The 21,778-nt window shown below is 35.5% G+C and overlaps 1 protein-coding gene across 1 annotated transcript in view; it reads right to left on the bottom strand.

Annotated features, from left to right (window-relative positions):
• LOC120630795 (potassium voltage-gated channel protein Shaw-like) overlaps nt 1-21,778 on the bottom strand; it is a 241,637-nt gene that overhangs the window by 78,461 nt on the left and 141,398 nt on the right. Inside the window, exon 5 of the mRNA XM_039900074.1 lies at nt 20,761-20,988. Within this exon, the coding sequence (XP_039756008.1) occupies nt 20,761-20,988 (228 nt within the window). The remainder of the gene's footprint in view (nt 1-20,760; nt 20,989-21,778) is intronic.

Here is a 21,778-nt window from a genome sequence, read left to right as displayed (position 1 = left end):
GCAAGGCATCCTCCCGGCTTCCGTCTTTCCCGATAACTATAATATTGGTTCCTACAAAACAAGAGTGAATAGGCATCTTCTTGGCAAGCGCGCTCCATCTTAGGCCTCATCATCGGGTGTGATTGCGCTCAAGCACTAGTCTTAACATTAAAAAAAAAACTCATCTCACATCATAGATAAAACTACTATTAAAATGAGCTACAATAAGATAATGTTACCCTTTGGGCTTGGTGGTATTTTATAATTGCTTTCTATTTCCGTAAACAAAATGCAGTGTAATGACTTTAATTATGTTAATACTTCATTAAAGCTAAGATTACCCATAAAGGATGCTCCGAGGCACGCTAACGTGGATACAACAGTTAACTCGGTCTCAGCTTTCCATGAATATCTAATATCCGTTGCTCTATGTTTGTCTTTGGTGAAAATATAGACGGTGTGCTATAGATATATATGTAAAGATACAGCGTTTAATATTTATCATAGAATAAATATTATCTACTGAAAGCTACTATGCGATCGTATTGCACTTATAAAAACAAGTTTAAAAAATCTATAAGCTACCAACGTAAAACGTTAACTGTAAATTAAAAATCAACGGACAAGTCTGCATAAAAATAATTTTTATTTTTCGAATATATATGTATATATAATTGCACTATCCCGCTCTCTTGCAGCTTTTCCTTCTGCCAGAGGTTGCCTGTAAGAGATTGCTTGCAGCAATAAGGCCGCCTTTGCATGCCTACAATTCCTATTCTTTTGTTTATTTACTTTATGTATATTTTGATGTTTGTGTGTAATAAAGTATTTCTTCTTCTTCTTTTAATACATTTTTAGTAGAAGTAGTGCGTATTTCGACAGAGCTTATCCGCGAAACTACAACTGCCATGCATCTTTCACCATTGCTGTGTTCGGATGTAAAGGGCGTGGTTACCGGTGTAATTACAGGCATTTGATGCTTAATACTTACGCCTCAGGTTACGACATTTTGAAGGACGTGTTCCCTGCATACCCTGCGAGTTACTCTGTTTAATAACGGACCATGTGCATGGTCCGTCATTTATTTTATTTTATTTTATTTTATTTTTTCTTTAATTGGAAAACCAACAGTTGTAGATACTAACTAGTTAACAGATTGATTGAAAGTCTTATATAAACAAGGGTACCTGATAGAACCCAGCAAAAACGCAGCAAACTAAAACAAAGTGTTAAGTTTACCTAGCATGCAACAGTTTATCTACTAAGTTGCGACGTACACTATTCATATTACCATAAAATAAGTCAATTTCGGGGTCATTGTAAACAGAGTTAAGAAGGCGAGAGACACGGATTATAAAGTAATTAAATCTATTCTTAGTTTTAGTTAAGGGTACGTGCAGAATCTTTTTATGCCTAGGTAATCGCGAGGGTACAAATAAATCTAACTTAGTAAGTAATTCCGGACTATCTATTGACCCTCTAACAATGTTAAGTAAGAGACAAACGTCGGCAATGTGTCTACGTGTATGAAGGGGTACAAGGTGTAAATCCGAACATGATATTTCGTAGGAAGTTTTAGGAAGGTGAAATTTGTGCTTAAGGAATCTAATAAATTTCTTTTGAATACTTTCTAATTTATTGATATAAATGTGATACGCAGGATTCCATATTTGGCAAGCATACTCTAGTTGACTACGGACCAGTGAACAGTAGAGGATTTTGATGGTTTTCATTTTTTTGAATGGTTTACTAACACGTATAATAAAACCTAAAGCTTTAAATGCTTTGGTCACAATAGCATCTATATGATAATCAAAAATTAGTTAAGTGTCGAGGAGTACCCCGAGATCTCTTATAATATCAGTTCTGTTAAGGTTTTGATGTTTTAAAATGTAGTCATAGAGAAAAGGTTCCCTTTTCCTAGTAAAAGATATAGAGTTACACTTAAAGACATTAAGATCAAGTTTATTTTGAATGCAGTAATCATCTAATCTAAACAAGTCAGCTTGTAAAAGTTCCGCATCTTTAACATTATTGACTGTACGAAATACCTTCAAGTCATCAGCAAAAAGTAAAAATTTTGAATGTATAAAGCAGAGATCGATATCATGAATAAAAATAGTGAATAAAAAGGGTCCCAACAAGGACCCTTGGGGCACACCCGACGGTACTGCCATCCAATTTGATTTAAAACCATTTAACACAACTGTTTGAAGTCTGTTATTAATATAAGAAGAAAACCAGCGAAACAAATCTCCTCTGATCCCAAGGGAGGCCAGTTTTTTTAGAAGCAAGATGTGGTCAATCCTGTCAAAAGCTTTGCTATAGTCAGTATATACAGCATCAACTTGGTCACGACTATCTAACTTATCAGTAAGAAAATCTAAGAATAGTTCAAGTTTGTGACCGTAGATCTACCCTTTAAGAAACCATGTTGGTTCTGACTAAATTGCGACTTTAGGACATTATAGCATTGATTATATACAATACGTTCCAAAACTTTGGCCACAAGGCAAAGTTTAGAGATTGGGCGATAATTCACTACCATATCATCAGTCCAGTAGCCTGTAACTCTTGTAATGTTAAATAAATAGACCATTGAAATGAAGTCTCATAATCAACGAAATTCTCAAGCGTTGTCAGGTCGGTCCTTTCTTATGTCAATGCGTTATACCCAAATTGATTAAGGCGTCTACGTTCTCAACAAATCTACAATCATACGGCTTAATTTGCTATGAATTAACCAGTCTATTTCAGTTGGGTATATCTTAAATTATAATAATTAGAGAATGTATCTTAGGATCTTAGCATTATAATTTAATTACGCAGACATACACCTCCTTTATAACAAAGCTCTCTTGATCGTCCGCTGAGACACTCTGGGTTTACTTATCTGGTTTGTAGTAAGCGACCCTATTTTGAAACCTATGCTATTCTATATATCTATATATTATATTTAAAAGATCTATTATTAAAAAAAAGTAAATCTTATTATGTTTTTTTGAGTATAAACGGAATCAATCTAGAATTTTATGAAGCTTTTTGTTGAATACAAAAATATAAGGCGTTGCTTGTTAAGTGAACCAAACCAAACTGAATGTATTTATATTAAATCGATTCAGAGTTATTAAAAGGGCAAAAGTGGCTCTAAATGTTTTTTGTAATATAACACACGATAGCTGCGTCGCCTGCGTCGCTTATTCTTGCCTGGAACTTGGCTAGTGTCCGGGTGTCTTGATAAAAACAATTTTCGCAATTTTTATAACATTTTTATAACAAAAACGTAGCGCGGAAATCGCTCTACTGCTTGAGATGAAGAGTTATGTTTAAGGATTTGCTTTTCATTTTTTATGTTTTTATGGATTTGCTTTTAAAAATAAGTGTCAAAACCGAAAAAACACTATTTTCATCATCATCATCTTCACTTCAACCGATCGACGTACACGTAGGTATTTAGTAGGGAGGTCGAAAATCCAAGGTCCTAGGTTGCTTGTTTTTAGAGACTCCCAGCTGATTTTAGAGACTCCCAGATGCGATTTTACAATTTAAAAAAATGCTAGAATTAGCTTAGATCAGTTATACAATAAACAGGTTGTTCAAATCTGTGACAACCAGACAAATCTGTAGGGCTTCATAAGTTTGCCGGCAAGGAAGCAATAACAAATTAATGATGTACGTATATTATATTCTTATGTTACTTATAATAATAACGAGCTTTCGGAAACATTAAAACTTTTTTTATTTCTGGGCCTATAACAGAAACTATCGCGAAACATATAAAATTATCGTCGATTATTCTTTAGTTTATCTGCTAGTCCAGATATAGTAGTAATCTCGTTTTCGTTCAGCGATGAAGCATGTGATATTGTAATTGTTTTGATAAAAACGCACACTTATAAAAGTTACACCACCTTAGCCCAGTGCAGATAGGTGGATTCCACACGTCTTTGAAAACATTATGGAGAAATATCAGACATATGCAAGTCATATTTTAACTGCTAAAACAGGCATAACTTAGAAAAGTTACAGGTGCTGGGATTCGAATTCGGCCCCGTGAAAACTAAGTCGAAGTCGTCACCACTAGGCTATCACCGTTTACGTTTTATAGTATTAGTTATCAAAAATCATAAGTTATTTATGGTGAAATGTTACAAGTCGTCAAAGTACGAAAAACTTGGGACTTATGATGTTTCGGTCTAATTTGTCCCGAGACGCTATAAACTACTAAAACCCGCTTACACCATTATGGACGGCACGGTGCAGCAATCATACAGTTGAGGAGTAGCGATTAAAGTAATGGTACCTATATTTCTGAATTTATACACAAATAATCGTCCTCAAGTTAGTACAAGTTCTTGAAGCCACATGCATGTTTTGGCATAAGCAAGATCATTGATGTTGGCGTAGTACGATAGTTGTAGAGTTTGTTATAAAGTTCATATAATATATATTATTTTTTATAAATATTTAGGTTATAGCTTATCCTGGGCATTCACAATAGCTATATCTATTTGATCATGTTTACTTATTTGATTGTAGAAGCCTACATAAAAAGCAATTTTAACGTCAAGTTGGCTTTTGCAAATGATTCGTTGTAGTGAGCCGTTGAAGGTTCTTTAGACAAGAGTCGGAAAGACTTCAGCGACATAATAAATAAAACCTAACCTAACATCAACTTTTTATTTAATTTTATTTTAACACACTGTTGAAACTTATATGTCTGTATGTCAAAAACTACTGTCGAACAAATTCACACGTTAAAATATTTACATGTGATCCCTTTGTTTTCTCTCTATTCGTTTTTCCCTTATGTGGGATCGGTAAGCGTCTTCTTCAGCCTTGAAGAAATACTTGTTGTTTGGGTTTTGGCATTATTTTGACAACCTGTCATTTTTTTTATTATATTGTAGTTATTGGTGGACCAAGCAGCAGTGGCGTGCATAGCCCTTGGACCCAGGGCATGCACAAGGTGTTCAGCACAAACATATAGTAAAATTAAAATTCAGATTTTAGATATGTCGGTTTATAATCAAATTACTTTAAGAAAGTTATATTTTTGATTGATTTAATACTATCGTCTATCTACTGCTTTTTGAATAAAAGTACATACCCTGATTTACGTCACAAAATTATGACACACCATTCGGCAGCATTTTCTTAGCACACTGATGACGATAATATTTTTTTCCAACATATCATGTTTTTAGCGTCTCTATGAAAATTATTAAGATCACAATATCCTTTATCATTCCACACTTTACGTATATTGGACAATAAAACAAAAGGAAAGCAAAATAATCGATTGGTGTGTATAAAGCCGCTTAGCCAAGAATAGTTTTCGTAATATTTATTATTAAACATACGTGTTACTTTATCACCTTTTTTTTGGGATATTTGTAACAGTGGTACACACCTTCCTTTGCGAATGATTTCAAATTTTACGATATAGGGATAGAAATTAAAGTTTTCTCTGAGTACTTTTTCCAGGCACACTGAACCCAAAGACCTCACGAATATGCTTTCATTATAAAATGAATGAATAAACTATAAATTAACCTTATCACATTAAACTTTCACTACTCAAACTTTTATAAGTTACTGAATTTATGCACTTGAACCGCTTATTTATCACCAACGCCATAGAGCATTGTTCGAAGGTAAACAATAATGGCGATTGAATATACTAATGATAATATTGCAATCGAAATTAGTCAAAATATGTCTTTAATTTTTTTGTAAGTATGGGTACGAACGCTATTTTATTTTGATATGTAAACTTTAAATATAAACCATATTTATTGTTAACTCTCTCACTTTCCAATGATTCCTGGAAAACATAAATTATTCATTTTTCAAAATTTAGACAGCGTTTTGTTTCATAACTTATTTTTAAAACGAAAGACTAATTCGATAATATTAGTTCCTTAATTTTCTTAAAAGACACTAAAAGGTATTTACATTTGTGAATAATGTTGTTAATTCTAAAAAAAGAATAATGAACGTTAACAACAATAACAAACCAAGCAAATCATTTTATTCATAAAAAAATCAAACACGTAATTGATTATCCACTTCCGTAAGCAGTGCTTTTAGACACCCACACTTAAGGAATTTATGAATGAAACTGTTCACACAAGACCGATGCTAATTGATGAAGATGACCGATTTAACATTACACTCATGTCCAAAGTTACCCATCTGTACGATACCTACTCTGCGTCGCTAGTAAAAGCTTTGTAGTACTTTGTCGTAGTTTGAAATTGTTACACGAGTTCACTAGTTTGTTAGGTCCATATCCAGTACTTGACTAGTAATGTACCTAACGATTTGGCTATAGATACTTCTAAATATCTTCACCGATAACAGTATATATAGTTATATTAGGTATATGATAAACAAAGAGTCATCGTCATCATCAATATATTACTGGCGATTACAGGGTACGGGTCTCCTCACAGAATGAGAAGAGTTCAGACAGTAATCCTTAGCCCAGTGCAGATTTGTGGACTCCACACGTCTTTGACAACATTATGGAGAAATATCAGGCATATGCAAGTGATATTTTAATTGATTAAAATGCGCATAACTTAGAAAAGTTAGAGGTGCGTTCTGGGATTCGAACTCGGTATCCACGAATGTGTAGCCGGGGTCCTGGGACAGAAGACCCGTGCCCTTCAGTAGGTCAGTATTTGGTTGATGATGATGATATAGTTTTTAACCGACTTGTAAAATAATAAGAGATCCTTACTTCGACTGTATTTTTTTTTTGTAGGTATGTTTATTGCGCGATTACTCCTCCAATTATAAACTGATTATAATATTTATTTTTATGTGTAGTAAACTATACCTGAGAGGTAGTCCTATTTCAATTTTATTTAGATCTGATGAATAGATTCGATGAATCCCTTTATGGATAATAGGAATTCGTTCGCGATCAGAAAGTTTTTTTAACAAAAACTAGTAAATCTTATGATGAAAACTGCGGATGGCCACCGGAAATACAGAATAGTAACGATGTCATGAGTTGCAATACGATTACTTTAATATTGTTGCTAAGCAATTTTAACAAAAAAGCTGATGGTTAAGTACTGCGAGAACTCCTGAACAATTACAAATTTAATATTTTAATATGTATTATATTGTATTTTTTATGTAGGTATTTCTTTTAAATGATGCATTCATGTAGTCTGTTTTCCTAATCCTAAGGTTACCTGGCAGGGATCGAAACTCAGCGATAAGGCCGCGTTTTGTATTTTTTTTTGTTTTTTATTTGTCTCTTCAACCAATATTCGTGTGAAATAAACAATATAAATAAAAAATAAAATAAACAAAATATACAACTAGTGTCCCTGCACCGGGAAGAGCAATATTTTGCAAATTTTTATGAGCAGGGCAAATAAAGACTCGAAAATAGTTCATTCGAGCTCTTGTCCGAAATACATTTTTTCAACGTCCGTCATCATTGTGAGTTTAATTTTAACGGCACTGTACGGTACGGTTAAAAGGTTGTTAATCCGATACGCTGATAGTGTGCTCAATATTCCCATATCCCGCCAATTATTTTTCTCTATCTTTATTTCACTGTAAGTTAAACATTGATTGCAGTGAGTGACCTAGTGAATAGCAGTTATATAAATCCAAAACTCTTCTAGTTTGTACGCATCATACCAGAGTACGTAAAGTTGTCGGTTCTAGTGCTATCACCAACATATGATAATTATCTTTTAATCCCATTAACCTGCACTGTAACAGCGTGGTGGGTCTACGAGCTACAACTTTTACATAATGATCAGAACTATTAATGTATCTGTGTATCGATTCGTCACATATTCAGGTTAAACGACTGTGAGATCCAAACAGCTGGCTACACATTGCCGTAGCACTTTGAGCTACGTAGCCAAGCATGACGTAGACCATTGCTACGATGTAGCACTAGTAAATACCATAGGTCATCGAGCCTTATCTATACCATTTAATATTATAAAGAGGCATTTGTATAACGATTTGTTTATTTCTATGTTTGTGTGTAATGGTAAAACTCAAAACTAGATACAACTAGCTATCGTCTCAATTAGTAACATAGGCCATTCTGCAAAAAAAATATTTATTTACTACTATACTATCATTAATAATTTTAGATTATATTTTATTGCCCGAGTACAGTTATCGCTTACAAGTCCGGTTAAAAATAATTAAATTAATTTAAAAGGAAAAATAATATTAATCACAATAAGCTTTATATAATTTAAAAGTAAAAATAGTAAGAATAAATGAATTAATATTAAACAAATGAAAATAATGATTAAAATAAACAACAATTTCAAAAATATTACTCTACGTTTAATTTTGCCTTTAAGCTAAATAAAGTATCATGAAAAATGACAATCCAATAAATCAGTTCAGTATCGCTTTTTATTTTATAATATGAAATATATCTGGATGAAATAGATTTCCAATGGAGAATAAAGTTCGGAGTAGTTTCGGAGTATATAGATTACAAATATACAAACAAGAACACACACACGTCACAGAGCTCATCCGGGGAAGTTCTACTACCACTCTTATTTCTGCCGTCAAACATTGCGGTGTTCCGAAGAAGGGCGAAGGTTTTTCACTTACCATTACGTGAGCTGCTTGGGTTGTCAATTATTAATATTAAAAATTAGTTATCTGTAAAGTGGGCTTACTGACGATAGTTGAACGTGACAACGTCGTAAGAAAATACTGATGGAATGGTTGCATTTTTCAAAATAAACTTTTAATTTTATTTGTTTGATAGATATTATCGTTGCTATAAACAATTGACACCACATTCACTTTTCACTGCACTTCATCCTTGCCGAAAACATTTAAATGTATTATTGTATAGAAGCTGTCCACGCGGACGCATCGCTCACTCAAATAGGAGAGAGACAGATGTCGAACGCGGAGGCCGACTGTGCCTCTTTGTCGCTCGTTCCGTACTCTCGCTTGCACTTCAAGCCTTGAATGGAACGCCGCAGAGCGAGGTAACGCCGCATACGTCATGTTTTTTCGTGCGTGCAGCCGGCTCCATCGAATTATAAGACGTTGTCACGTCAAAAAAATGTTTAATGATCTTAGTATTGATAGGTGACTCGAACTCGCTAATGTAATATTTAATTTCTTACAACGTGCTTAGCTCCAAAAAGTTAAAGGGTCGAGGCCTTGAACTCATCAAAGTCCGGCCCCAAAAATGGAGACCTTCTTACCCACTGCTTTTAATAATAATTAATATTTATCGCGAAATACACGTCATAAGGTTTACATTGTACTACCAGTATTTTTTCATAAACAATTTTAAAACCAACTTAGTTTACGTTTACTCGTACCGTGTTAAAATTCAGTCTAACGCGAAAAACACAGATTTCATGCGAAACAAGTCTAAGGTAAACTATTATTAAAGAGTTTACAGTGATCGTTTTGTTTAATATCAAAAGTACATTTATTTAATCAACGTAACGTACCGAGCAGAGAATCTTTTTCTCTTCAAATAAAAAGTATCGAACAAAATGTACTGACATTTCAATCTAATTACAGCTGTGTCTCTCAGGCACTCTGGAAAGGACAAAAAATAGGTACCTATAGTGAACAGTCTTACCCTATCTGTCGTACACTCCTAAAAGTCTAGAAAAGATTTCTTGTAACTTAATACAATTTAAAAGCAGTGAACTTAACTGGATAAAGTAAATGTTTTAACGATTTAGCAATGCTAGCTTTTACTCGTACTTTAACTGTAATAAACTTGCAATTTTAGAATTTAGCGTGTTGTACTCACGACCAATTGACGGCCGATTGGCGCAGTGGGCAGCGACCCCGCTTTCTGAGTCCAAGGCAGTGAGTTCGATTCCCACAACTGGAAAATGTTTGTGTGATGAACATGAATGTTTTCCAGTGCCTGTTTATATGTACATTATAAGTATTTATGTATATTATTCATAAAAATATTCATCAGTCATATTTAGTACCCATAACACATGCTACGCTTACTTTTGGGCTAGATGGCGATGTGTGTATTGTCGTAGTATATAAAATAAAAAAAAGAGTTTTTTTTTAAATAAATAAAATAAAAATGTGTAACATTTGTATGGTTAGTGTAATATGATTCGCAGGTGGCCGGTGGTACATACAACTCAGTTTTTACTATTGTCACTTTTTATTTTAAGGACCATTGTAACTTTCCCAAGTTTTTTTTTTAAATGCTGTAATCTGTAAATACTCTGGCCCCCGATTGTCGTTAAGTTAGCCCTGCATCATTAAAAATCAGTAGCGGCCCACCACAGGACGGTCCTCTTCTGGGACATCTCAGAATTCGAAGGGGTTAGGCCGTAGTCCACCACGCTTACCAAGTGTGGATTGGTGGACTTCCCACACCTTTCAGAACATTTTGGAGATGCATGTTTCCTTACGACGTTTTCCGTTTTCGTGAAAATAATAAGTCATATATAATTGATTCACACACGCGTAAACTGTCATCGTTTCGCCTTGAAGTCCAGAAAGACGATAGAATTACGCCTTTTGCAACTTGGGCATGAGTGAAGTTGCAATGGATCCAGGATATTTATCCAGTTTTAACTTTTAATACTTAAAATACTGATATCACCTGTCACAGTAAGTTAACCAGGTGGAGGCATATGCGCAATACCTCACCACCAATTAATACCGTTCATCAGCAGAAGGTCCGCGGGAACAAAGGGTAGGACGGAGTTTAGCGTAGTCGGTGGCCTAACTAAACTTTGTTTGGAACGCAACATTTCAGTTCACTCCCTTTAAATACTATAATTAAAGAAAGCTTGGTAAAATTTACATCAATTAAAAGTAATCTATTGTAATTAAATTCGTCAAAAACGTAATTTTAAGGGACAGTTAAGTAAACGATTAATTAGATTTAAGAGCCCATTAATTTCATAATCGGGTCTTAAAAAGGGGCTTACCTAGATTATGTAATTATAATACGGGTTTGAAACATTTATATGGGCTTTTAAGTGCATTTACTGTAACTAGCTATGCCTCCTTTGGTATCCACTTTGAATATTAAATAATTCTAAAATAAATATAATAATAATAATAAATAAATATAATACGACAATACACAATTCGCCATCTAGCCCCAAAGTAAGCGTAGCATGTTATGGGTACCAAGATAGCTGAAGAATATTTTTTAATGAATAATATAATAATTTCAGTGACAAATGTTTTTTTTTTTTATTTTTATAATAGACAACTTTAAGAGCAAAGTTCTGACACCTAGCTACCATAGATCATACACCTATGTAAAGTGAGCTTTGACTTTCAACATTTCTCTATCATCATCATCATCACCATACTAACCCATTACCGGCCCACTACAAGGCACGTGTCTCCTTCGATAATGGGAAGGGGCTAAGGACGTAGTCCACCATGCTGGCCCTGTGTGGATTGGCGGACTCCACACACTTATGAGAACATTGTAGAGAACTCTCAGCCATGCGGGTTTACTCACGCTGTTTTCTTCAACGTGAATATTTAAATTGCTTAAAACGCACATCAATTAGTAAAGTTAGAGGTGCGTTCTGAGTTTCGAACTCGGCCCCCCGAGAGTGAAGACGAAGTAGGGTAGGGTAGGGCAGGGCCATCACCGCTTTATACTGGGCTATCACCTATTATATATGTGTCTATATACTTAGGTAATTATCACTATCTGTGACAATAGTGATTAAAGCCAAGCCCACCGACCTCCAATGGAGCCGCGTGGTGGATCTATGCTCTAAAATAGTCTCTCTCATTTGAGAAAAACAGCTTTGGATAATTGTGGAGTTAACGGATCCGACTGGTGTCCAATTTTTAAAATTTGCATTTATGTATATATTGCATCCTTCAGTTAACTTTAACGAGCCCTTTTTATTTAAGAGGCCTTTTAGTCTTTGAAGGTGAGTCTTTTGAAAGTTTAATAGAAGGATTTTCACACCTGTGACATGCAGCGACCGATGCGCATAAAATCCACAAACAGAATTGCTCCATTTTCACAGCTTAACTTAGCTTATTTCTGACTGAAACGGGATAAAGTAAATGTAGAGAAAAGGTGACGATTTTTTTTTTTTAAGTTACCAATAAGCTCTCCGTTCGAGTATGAGAGATTACCTGTGTCCAGTTGTGCCTTTAGCGGCTGATGATGATAACATTAATGATCTGTTGAAACCCGGTGTCTTTGGGTACGCAGATGGTGTGCTCAAGAACTGTTTGATCTAGTTCCCCCCTTACCTTTTTACCATAAAACCCCGAGGTACCGTAAGGATCTGCATCCCTACGTCGCCGATATACCATGAACGCGTACGAAGCGCTTTGCATCTTCGTTTCTGATTCGCACCGCAATGATCTGGAATGCTCTTCCAGCTTCCATTTCCCCAGTACCTATAATATGAGTACCTTCAAATCAAGAGTGAATAGGCATCTTCTAGGCAAGCGCGCACCTTAGTCATCAGGTGTAATAACTGTCAAACGCCCGTCTATAAAAATAAAAGAAAAGAAATGACGATGACCATAATGATGACCTCTACCTATCTGACCTCTGTCTATCTGAAAACCACAGATTGATACAGGTCGCTCTGATTTAAAGTGGGAGGTCCTGGATTCCATTTTATAATTTCTGAAGTAACTGGCTGGCTGGTTACCACCCTGTCGACGAAGACTTAGAAAATTTAGCGTTCCGGTGCGATGACGTGTAGAAACCGATTAGCGATATGGGTTTAATATAACTGAAACACGTCTAACAGGTTAACCCGTTACTAGCTTAGATAGAAAGTCTTTATTGCTCATACAGAAAAACAACAAATTGAACAAAACAAAAGGTAAATAAATATATAAGAGCAAAGGCGGCCTTATCGCTTGCAGAGATCTCCTCCGGACAACCTTTAGTTGATGAAGAATGTTTGGTACGCAAAACCGGACAGTGCAATATTCAATTTAATAGTAAATCATTGATACACATTACATGCACTTTACATACTAATACTACATAATATTTAAATAAATCATATCATCTTATACTGCATCATGACTTAACAGCAGGTGAGACTGCAGTCTAGGGCTAAGTTGTAATGGAATATAAAAAAAAGATATCCTCAGTTGCTTTTATATTAGAAATATCAGCGTGAATCTGAAATGTAATTTAATATTTGGTCAGTGTAAAATGAAAATAGGTCTCGCTAGCTGCTCTTCTACCGATATAGGGCACCTAAAGGTCAATTTCTAAATTTGTTTAGAGATAAATCAAAATTTCACTAATTAATTACCCACTGGCCGAGATAACAAGATAATGGTTTAATGAAATCTTAAAAGATGATAATTTCTAAAGAGATACCTAGTCTTAATTCTGTACCTAGAAATAATTTAAGAAAACCGACGGCCAAATTTTGACGGCTTATCTTATGGTAAATGTAATACTAATTTCGGTATCATATTATAGAATACTAGCTGTTGCCCGCGACTTCGTCTGCGTTTGATTTTGTTTTTTTATGTGGCATTAAATTTAGTTGTAGATCTAAAATTTTTAAGTATTCAGTATCGCTAAGCCTTAAATGAGGGGTTTGCTGCTGTCCGCTGAGGAGTTCTGTCCTCTATCTCCAACCAAAGTTTGGGCAAAATTAAACACATATTACAACCTGTATAGTACAAAAATAATTATTTAAATCGGCTATAATTTGTCGGAGTTATGGTTTAAAATAGTCAAACACTTTCATCCCCTCACCCAAAGGAACCGAGCTTAATGACGGGATAAAAAATATCCTATATTACTTCTAACACTTTCAAGAATATGTGTACAGAGTTTCATGAGGATCGGTTAAGTAGTTTTTGCGTGAAAGCGTAATAAACAATCTTACGTAGACATTTATGATATTAGTAGGGATAGGGATAGATATACTCATCCCCGCAAAGGTTATCTGCACTTGGCACGCTGTACGAATTTTTCCATTTGACAATGGTACTGTAGGGGTTCGGTAGTAATGAAACCCACATGTATGAAGTAACGTTATAATTGGTTCTTACGTAAGTTACAAAATTAAATGTCAAAACAAATAAATAATCTAAACTTAACGGCGCGGCGTGGTGTGCGAGTTACCGTGATGCGTACGCGCGTGCTACCTACGACAGAGTCCCGAACCCACTGGGGAATCCCGACAGCCGAACAGACTCGAGCGACCGCGAATGCTCCCGAATACCTACCGCGCAGGGTTTCGCCACAGTACCATACAAGCGCCACGTATATCAATATAGGCTATAACAGTGAACTGCTGGACTAAAAGCGTCTCCCAATGGGTATTGCCTGTTATCACCACTCTGGCGAAGGTTTGGTGATCACAGTAGACGGTAGTAGGAGCACAGAGGACGCTGCTGTCCGTTATCCGTTACATTCCCTTGGTCGCCTCGTACGACACCCCCAGTAGGGCTAGCATGGGCAGGAGACAATTATATCCCCGGGGAAAGGCTATAAATTTATCTTCACCCACAGCTTTATGAACTCTCAGAGCACTGGCGCACAATTGGAAATAACATATGTGTATTTATAAACGGGGGTAAACTTCTCCTATTCCATGTTCCAGTGATTTACCAGGTGGGCACGTTAAGTATATCCCTTGTCAGAGGATATAATCGGGGGATATAACTTTTATCTCCCACCCGTGCTAGTCCTGCAGCACGGCTAGCATGGGCAGGAGACAATTGTATCCCCGGGGAAAGGATAAAAATGTATCTTCTCCCACAGCTTTATCAACTCTCAGAGCACTGGTGCATACGTGGAAATAATATCCAAATAATATATATGTCATATTAAACGGGGGTAAACTTCTCCTATTCCCTTTCCCCGTGCTTCAGAAGGATGACACTAGCTGCTAAATTATCTAGCTAGCTAGCATGCTAGCCGTGCTGGAAGATAGAGGGGTGGTGACAATATTCTGAATTGCCGTTACCACAGGGCACACCGATATGCCGAATAAGCGTAACTGACAAATAAAAATGTACATATGAATGTTCATTTTAATCTTTTTTAATAATTATTTTTGTGCTTGTTTGTTTTGTCGGTTACATCAATTTGGCGATAAATGCTCGACAAACAGCCATATAGAATTTTTTTTTGATATTGAACAATATTGAACCATATTGAAGTATTTCGGAATTATTAAAGTAAGTAAGTAAGAGAAAAATCCTATTATAATATTAAGGATTATTTAAACGATAAAAAAAGCTTGGGTGTGAATTGCTCTAGCTTCATAGCTTAATTTAAATTTACTGGAAGATGGTGATAACAAAAAAATAAATTTACCTGGCTAAGTTTGTTGTGGGCTCTTCTTAGACCAGGGCGCGTTTGGAACCCTCGTAGCTTTAGATTTAAGTTGGCGAACGAAGTTATCACCATCCCGTTACAATTATCTAAACAAATATGTATGAACGCTTCATAAGTGCCTGTGATAGGCCTACATGAATAAAGAAATTTTTGAATTTTGAATTTGAATTTTTAAGCAACCCAATCTTTTCAGGCATTTAGAAGTAATGTTGGAATTAAAAAGAAAATACATACGTTTTTACCTATTTTGGACATTCGTGTGAAAAGCATCTATTTGAAAACCACCTTATCTTGTTTTAAGCCTTATCAATTATAATATGGCCATCCATAACAAAATGAAAAATTTCTTAAAATTATTTATTAATTAAATTTACTATTTAATTTTCTTTTAAATTTTTTAAATTGTGATCGGAGATAACAACGCTAATGCTGTATACACCTTTAACTGATAATTGTAATGGCAACTTAAGAAATCGATCGATCGAAAGGTACGATATAATAAATATTATATATACAAACAAACAGATCAAATTGGGCTCTTATAATAATAGTATTAGTTTGAACATTGATTTCCTATTTTTGTATAAATTGGGTCATCGCATCTCAATTTTAATTACAATAAATGAATAAATTGAAATGCAACCGATTTAAAATATTGATTAATTAATGAGTGGTTCACAAAACGAAATTCAGTTAGTGAATGAATGATTATTCGAATAAATTGGGGAACGGGACCGAGCCCGAATTTGTTTTACCGTATAAAAGCGATCGTATTGAATTTCAAATGATTAGATTGGACCCCACCTAAACTGAGTTAGTCGGTACGTTGTAAATATACATTGTAATCATCTCAACCGAATGTTGCATTGACTGTTATATAGTCTGGTCTTTACTCGACACTCAATGATGATCATCAAAATTCTTAGAATATTCCCTAATGTCCTTGAAAGCTGAATTTGGTATGTTGTATTTTCGTTCTAACTTCATAGATTTTATAATTTATTGAAATTAAAATTCTTTAGGCGCGACTAGGGAGTAACTTAGATTTTTTTCTGACGGAAGTCACGCTTACGTCAGACGTCTGTGTAGTTTCCGCTAAAAATAATAATTTAGATTGATCGTAAGCATATGTAATATACTCCACGCTTCTTGACTTATACGAAAGCTAGTGGCAAATATCATAATCAATAAGGATTATTTATTTCCTATATCTTTAAACGGATCACTTGTGAATAGCAAAGTGAACAAAAATTCAACAGTTTTAAATAAAATATTTTAATTTGCAAAGTTTTTTTGACAACCTCTAAATATACTTGTTTATTTATTACTTTTCTTATAAATAATATTCAATGACAAGGTTGTGTTGACATGTGCTGATCTAACCTTCATTTTTCTACTCTCAATTTTATTACTATTTAAAAAATGAAAATATTTATGGAAAGTGATATTAATGCATTTTAAATAGAATATAAAATGTAATAGTGAATATTAAATGAATTGGCTGAGTCCCAGGAACATTTTTCTCTTCATCAATAAATAATAATAAAAGTTTTACTTCAATCGCGCGTAAAGGTTACACGCACACACTTTTTTTTATTTATTCAAGACTACCCTCCAATCTATTCTGGTGGTTTTCTTATACATTAATAACGTGTAGAGAGAGTATGCATAAGTATATTTCAAAAGGAATCACCCTGTAAAATATGAAATGAAAAGAAGCATATTTATTTTTTCATATAAACGAATTAAAAGCATTCTAAGTGTTTACTTATGACAACACTATTGAAGATAAAAGACTGACACGCGCATAGTGCCTACGCTACGCGACGCGTACGTAATTAATTGCCAGGAGTCACATGATTTTAATTGTGCATGTGATATTAGGGCTGTATCTGTTTTCTTTCAGTAAAAACTATGGCAGTGGTTTACTCAAAAACTATTAGGTTTTCGGTTTTACAGATAAGTCTCAGAGGGCTGTGAAGAATTATTTCGGCTTTCATTTACATTGCACAAATATGTAACAAACACACTTTTGCACTAATCGGTAGTCCAATATGCCAACGTGGTAGTTTAGAGGCAATACTCAAAATCTCGAAGTTATAGATACCGCGGCCGCAACACGTCTTTCGCACTCACAATAAGGTGTTAACGTATCGAAAAAGGTCTTTAAAAATATAAATGGTGTGAAGACACTTATCGATGGATCAGGTGTTAGCGTGGCTTGATAACTGGCTTGAGCACTCAAGTTTATATCCTGGCAGTTTGCCAAAGCATTGGATCCAATATTTGCTAAAACTTGTTACGCCTTCGACAAAGGTTTTCTATTGCGGAGCATTGTTTACGTGCTTAGGGGGAAACTGTAAACATACGGGAATAAAGTGTGTACGTTTAAAAGGCCTGTTTAAAGAGAATGACGTAACTTTTGTGGTTGTTATGCTCAGCTAAACTCCACAAAAATAAACATCGTATAAATATCCTCTTCATACGTTAAGTAGATGAATAAATTGCGTAGACTTCGGTCGGCTTCGTCGCCATGCTTATTTCTGCTGCTTATGTTGCAATTCTGTTTACCGGCCTGAAGGGCATGGTTGCCGGTTTAATTGCAGACACATAAGACTTTACAAAGAAACAAAAGAAGCTTTCCTCTTTATAAAATTAGTATTTACTATAGTAATATTTGTAGGTTTAGATAGTAGATACGTGGATGAAAAGTAACGATTTTTTAGCGAATTCTGTTTCGTGTGTGCTCGCGTCAATTATTCCGCAGCATTAAGTGCAGTTTCAGCCAACGAGTCGGCTAGATACTTGCACACTTTCTATGCGTTCCGCAATGTACTTATCTTCAACAAATTAAAAGTAGCGCTTTTGCCCGCGATTTTGCCCGCGTGGACCTCAGAATTAGGTCTAAAGCTTCGCTACCACAGGAACTATTCGAGAGATCGGTATAGAAAGAACATGTCCTTTTCCATAGCATGCATGCAACAAATTTCAACGCTGTCTGCCCGCGGCATAGCTCGTAAACAATTTGTATATATTTCAATTTACTCTCGGGAACTACTTAAGGAATCGGGATAAAAGGTAGCCTATGTTCTATGTCGAAGGCTAAAAGCACGCCAAAATTCATCCAAATCAGTTCAGCCGTTTTGACGTGATTGAGTTACAAAAATCCACACTTTCACATTCGTAATATTATATTATACAGTAAGGTAGTAGGATTATTGTTTAAACGAACATAACACTAATATTACTCACATGTCATATACATATACAGTAACACGAGTTAAAATAAATGGCATTAACAATACTCGACGTACCAAGCAGATGGCCCACATGATCGCATGTGGAAATCCATCGCCTACAAACAGAGCAACACAGGGCATGCTCGGAACAAGTCCAGCAACATGTCCCGCAAGTTGCGGTATCTTAATGTGCTACAGGCACATTAAGATACCGCAAGTTGCGGGACATGTTAACATCGTCAACTACTCCGTTCAAACCGAAATCATTGCAACAATGCTGCTTGATGGCAGAAAAATGCATGGCTGTAGTAGTTCCCCGGGCGAGCTCTGTCACAAAAAGCTTTACTTCTTCTAAAGCAAAGTCAAAGTATGCTATTAAAAACTCAGCCTCAGAGAATCAGCAGCAGAATTTCTCCTTATATATCTTTTGAATGTCCATCGATGATGATGATGTCAATATGATGACGATGAAATACCTAAGTTTTTTTTATAAATATATATCGACAATACACACATCGCCATCTAGCCCTAAAGTAAGCGTAGCTATTGTAATGGTTACTAAGATAGGAGGAAATATTTTTATGAAAAATAAACATAAATACTTTTAATATACAGATAATCACCCAGACACTGAAAAACATTCATTTTCATCACACAAACATAACCCAGTTGTGGGAATCGAACCTTGGACTCAGAAAGCAGGGTCGCTGCCCACTGCGCCAATTAAACGTTTCTTTAAAATTTAGAGGATTTTACAATTAATTGTAAATTAATTTATTCAAAGTAATTGGATTCCGAGGTCAAACTCCCGCGGCATTTCATCGTATCTGTAGACCAAATTCATTCAATTCCGTTTGTTCGCTGAGGCATTATTGTTGACGTGTAGTCAATACAACAATAAAATAATAGATTGCGTCCGCGGCTTCATCCGCGTCTGTTATTTTAAGACCTCACGGAATCCGTTTGTTTTTCTGGTATAAAGAGGTATATTCTAAGTTTTCCCGGTAGACAGCTACCGGTACGTAATGTAACAGTAAATAGGTGCCGAAGGTTTTTGTTTTAAATCCCTCAGGAACGGGTCTCAAGTACTTCTTTCTTTACTAATAGTATAAATCTAATAGTATAAACAGGAATGATATTTTCGTTGTTTTCACAAAATGGGCTCCAAAACTACAGGACCAATTTCAACAATTTAATTACCAATACAAAATAAAATTATCTGGAAGTAACATAGTAGATTATAATTGATCCTTAAGATAATTGCAATAAAGTCGCATTGGCGTGCCCTGAGACAGTTATTGATGATACAAACACATGTACAAAAATGATGTAGTACTCGATTAAAGTACTCACTATGACCAAAAAAAACAACTAGTAAATACATATAAGTATCTTTGTTAAGCTGCAATAGCAGCTTTAAGAGGCCAAAAAATGTGGCCAATAATACTTTACGGTGCAACATTTAGTTCACGGGGGTAGTAATAGGTTAGTACCATATGTCCATCTCCATATGTCTATCTCCATAAGTGCATCTCCATATGTCCATCTCCATATGTCCATCTCTCAGAATTCAAACAGTGTATGTGCCAAATCCCATCAAGATCGAGGCAATAGACAAACCGAGCATAATTAACACACTTTGTTTTTTTTTTAAATTGATTCCACTACAGGTTAGCAATAGTCTGCAATCTTACCTAATGGTTCATGATGATGCAGTTTACTATGGTCAGTGGATCAACAAAAACCATACCCCTGATCGGTTACTAAACGTCATTGTACGACCTTTGAAAAAGTAGATCGAAACTGCAAAGTTTCCTACTAGATGACGCTATAGTCGCTATAAGACTGATGTGAAAGGCATATACTAATTTTCGGCAGCGACGGTAGGAGAGCCGTAGCTTAATTGGTGAAACCGCTCAGGCCGCGATTGCCCGAGAGTCGCAGGTTCAAATCCTGTCGGTTCCGAAAATTTTTATATGCATATTAAATTTAAAAAAAATATTTATGTATATTATTCATAAAAATATTCATCAGGCATCTTAGTACCCATAACACAAGCTACGCTTACTTTGGGGCTATATGGCGATTTGTGTTTTGTCGTAGTATATTTAATATTTATTTATTTATTTATATTCCTAATAGTGCCAATTTTGACGTGAAAAATGTCCGTCTCACAATATTTATAAAAAAAAAATGGTAACTCACCACTGATCTCACAAGCAGCTCAAATGTGAACCACACATTGCAGACCAGCTCAATGTAAAAGAAGGCTATATGCGGCTGTCCGTTATCCTCCCAGGGTCTCGCCACTATTGCCGTGGTGTTCTCCGAGTAGGCCAGTAAAGGCTCCAGGACCCGCAGGTCTGGATGCGTCTTCAAACAGAAGCACAGCACCGATATGCAGATGAAGAACACCGACATGGCTGATATCACCTGCAACAAAGGAATGTTCAATAATTGCACTATATTGGATGGAATTATGAACTGTATCCAAAAAATATCTTAATCGTCATCATATCAACCCATTGCCGGCCACTACAGGCCACGGTTCTCCTCCCACAATGAGAAGGGTTTGGGGTTGAAAATTTCAAATTATATCTTATTAAAAAAATATTAAACGCGATATTTTTCCGTATGCGTTTGTGTGTGAAAATAGTATATTGTGCAACTAGTGCGACAAGTTGTCGATTGCCCACGAAAGCGAAGTTGAACGCACGAGAGAAGCGAGTGCGGTCACTCACTTGAGTGGGTAATCGATGTCGCACTTGTTGCACATACTATTTTGTATTACTCATGCGGGGAAAGTATCTTGACGCTCGCTGTTGCGGTTGAAAAAGAACAGTTTGCCCATTGTAAAATTTGTTCACATTATTCTTGTCGCACTCAAATTTTAAAATGGGCAAACGGTTCTTTTTCAACCGCAACAGCGAGCGTCAAGATACTACTTTCCCCGCATGAGTGATACAAACACTATAGTAGCAGGGCTGTAATTTGTTTCTGGCGTATGTACAGACGAAGTATCTAGCGTTACCATGGACACTGCCTGACTTTGTGGTAGGCTTCTTGGTTTAGATCTGTAAATTTTATATTCCGCACCGTGTTTTATTTTTAATTTTATTTTTATTATGTATAGTATACTGTGGCATGGATGATGCAGTCGCAAACACGTCTGTGAGCACACAGGGTCCCCCGGAAAACCAGCGCTGCAGCTCGCTGCGGCTTC

The sequence above is a fragment of the Pararge aegeria genome, chromosome 17 (genome assembly GCF_905163445.1).
Source record: "Pararge aegeria chromosome 17, ilParAegt1.1, whole genome shotgun sequence".
Taxonomy (NCBI): Eukaryota; Metazoa; Arthropoda; class Insecta; order Lepidoptera; family Nymphalidae; genus Pararge; species Pararge aegeria.
Note: the sequence above shows the minus strand (reverse complement) of the source record. Positions and strands in the feature narration are given on the sequence as shown.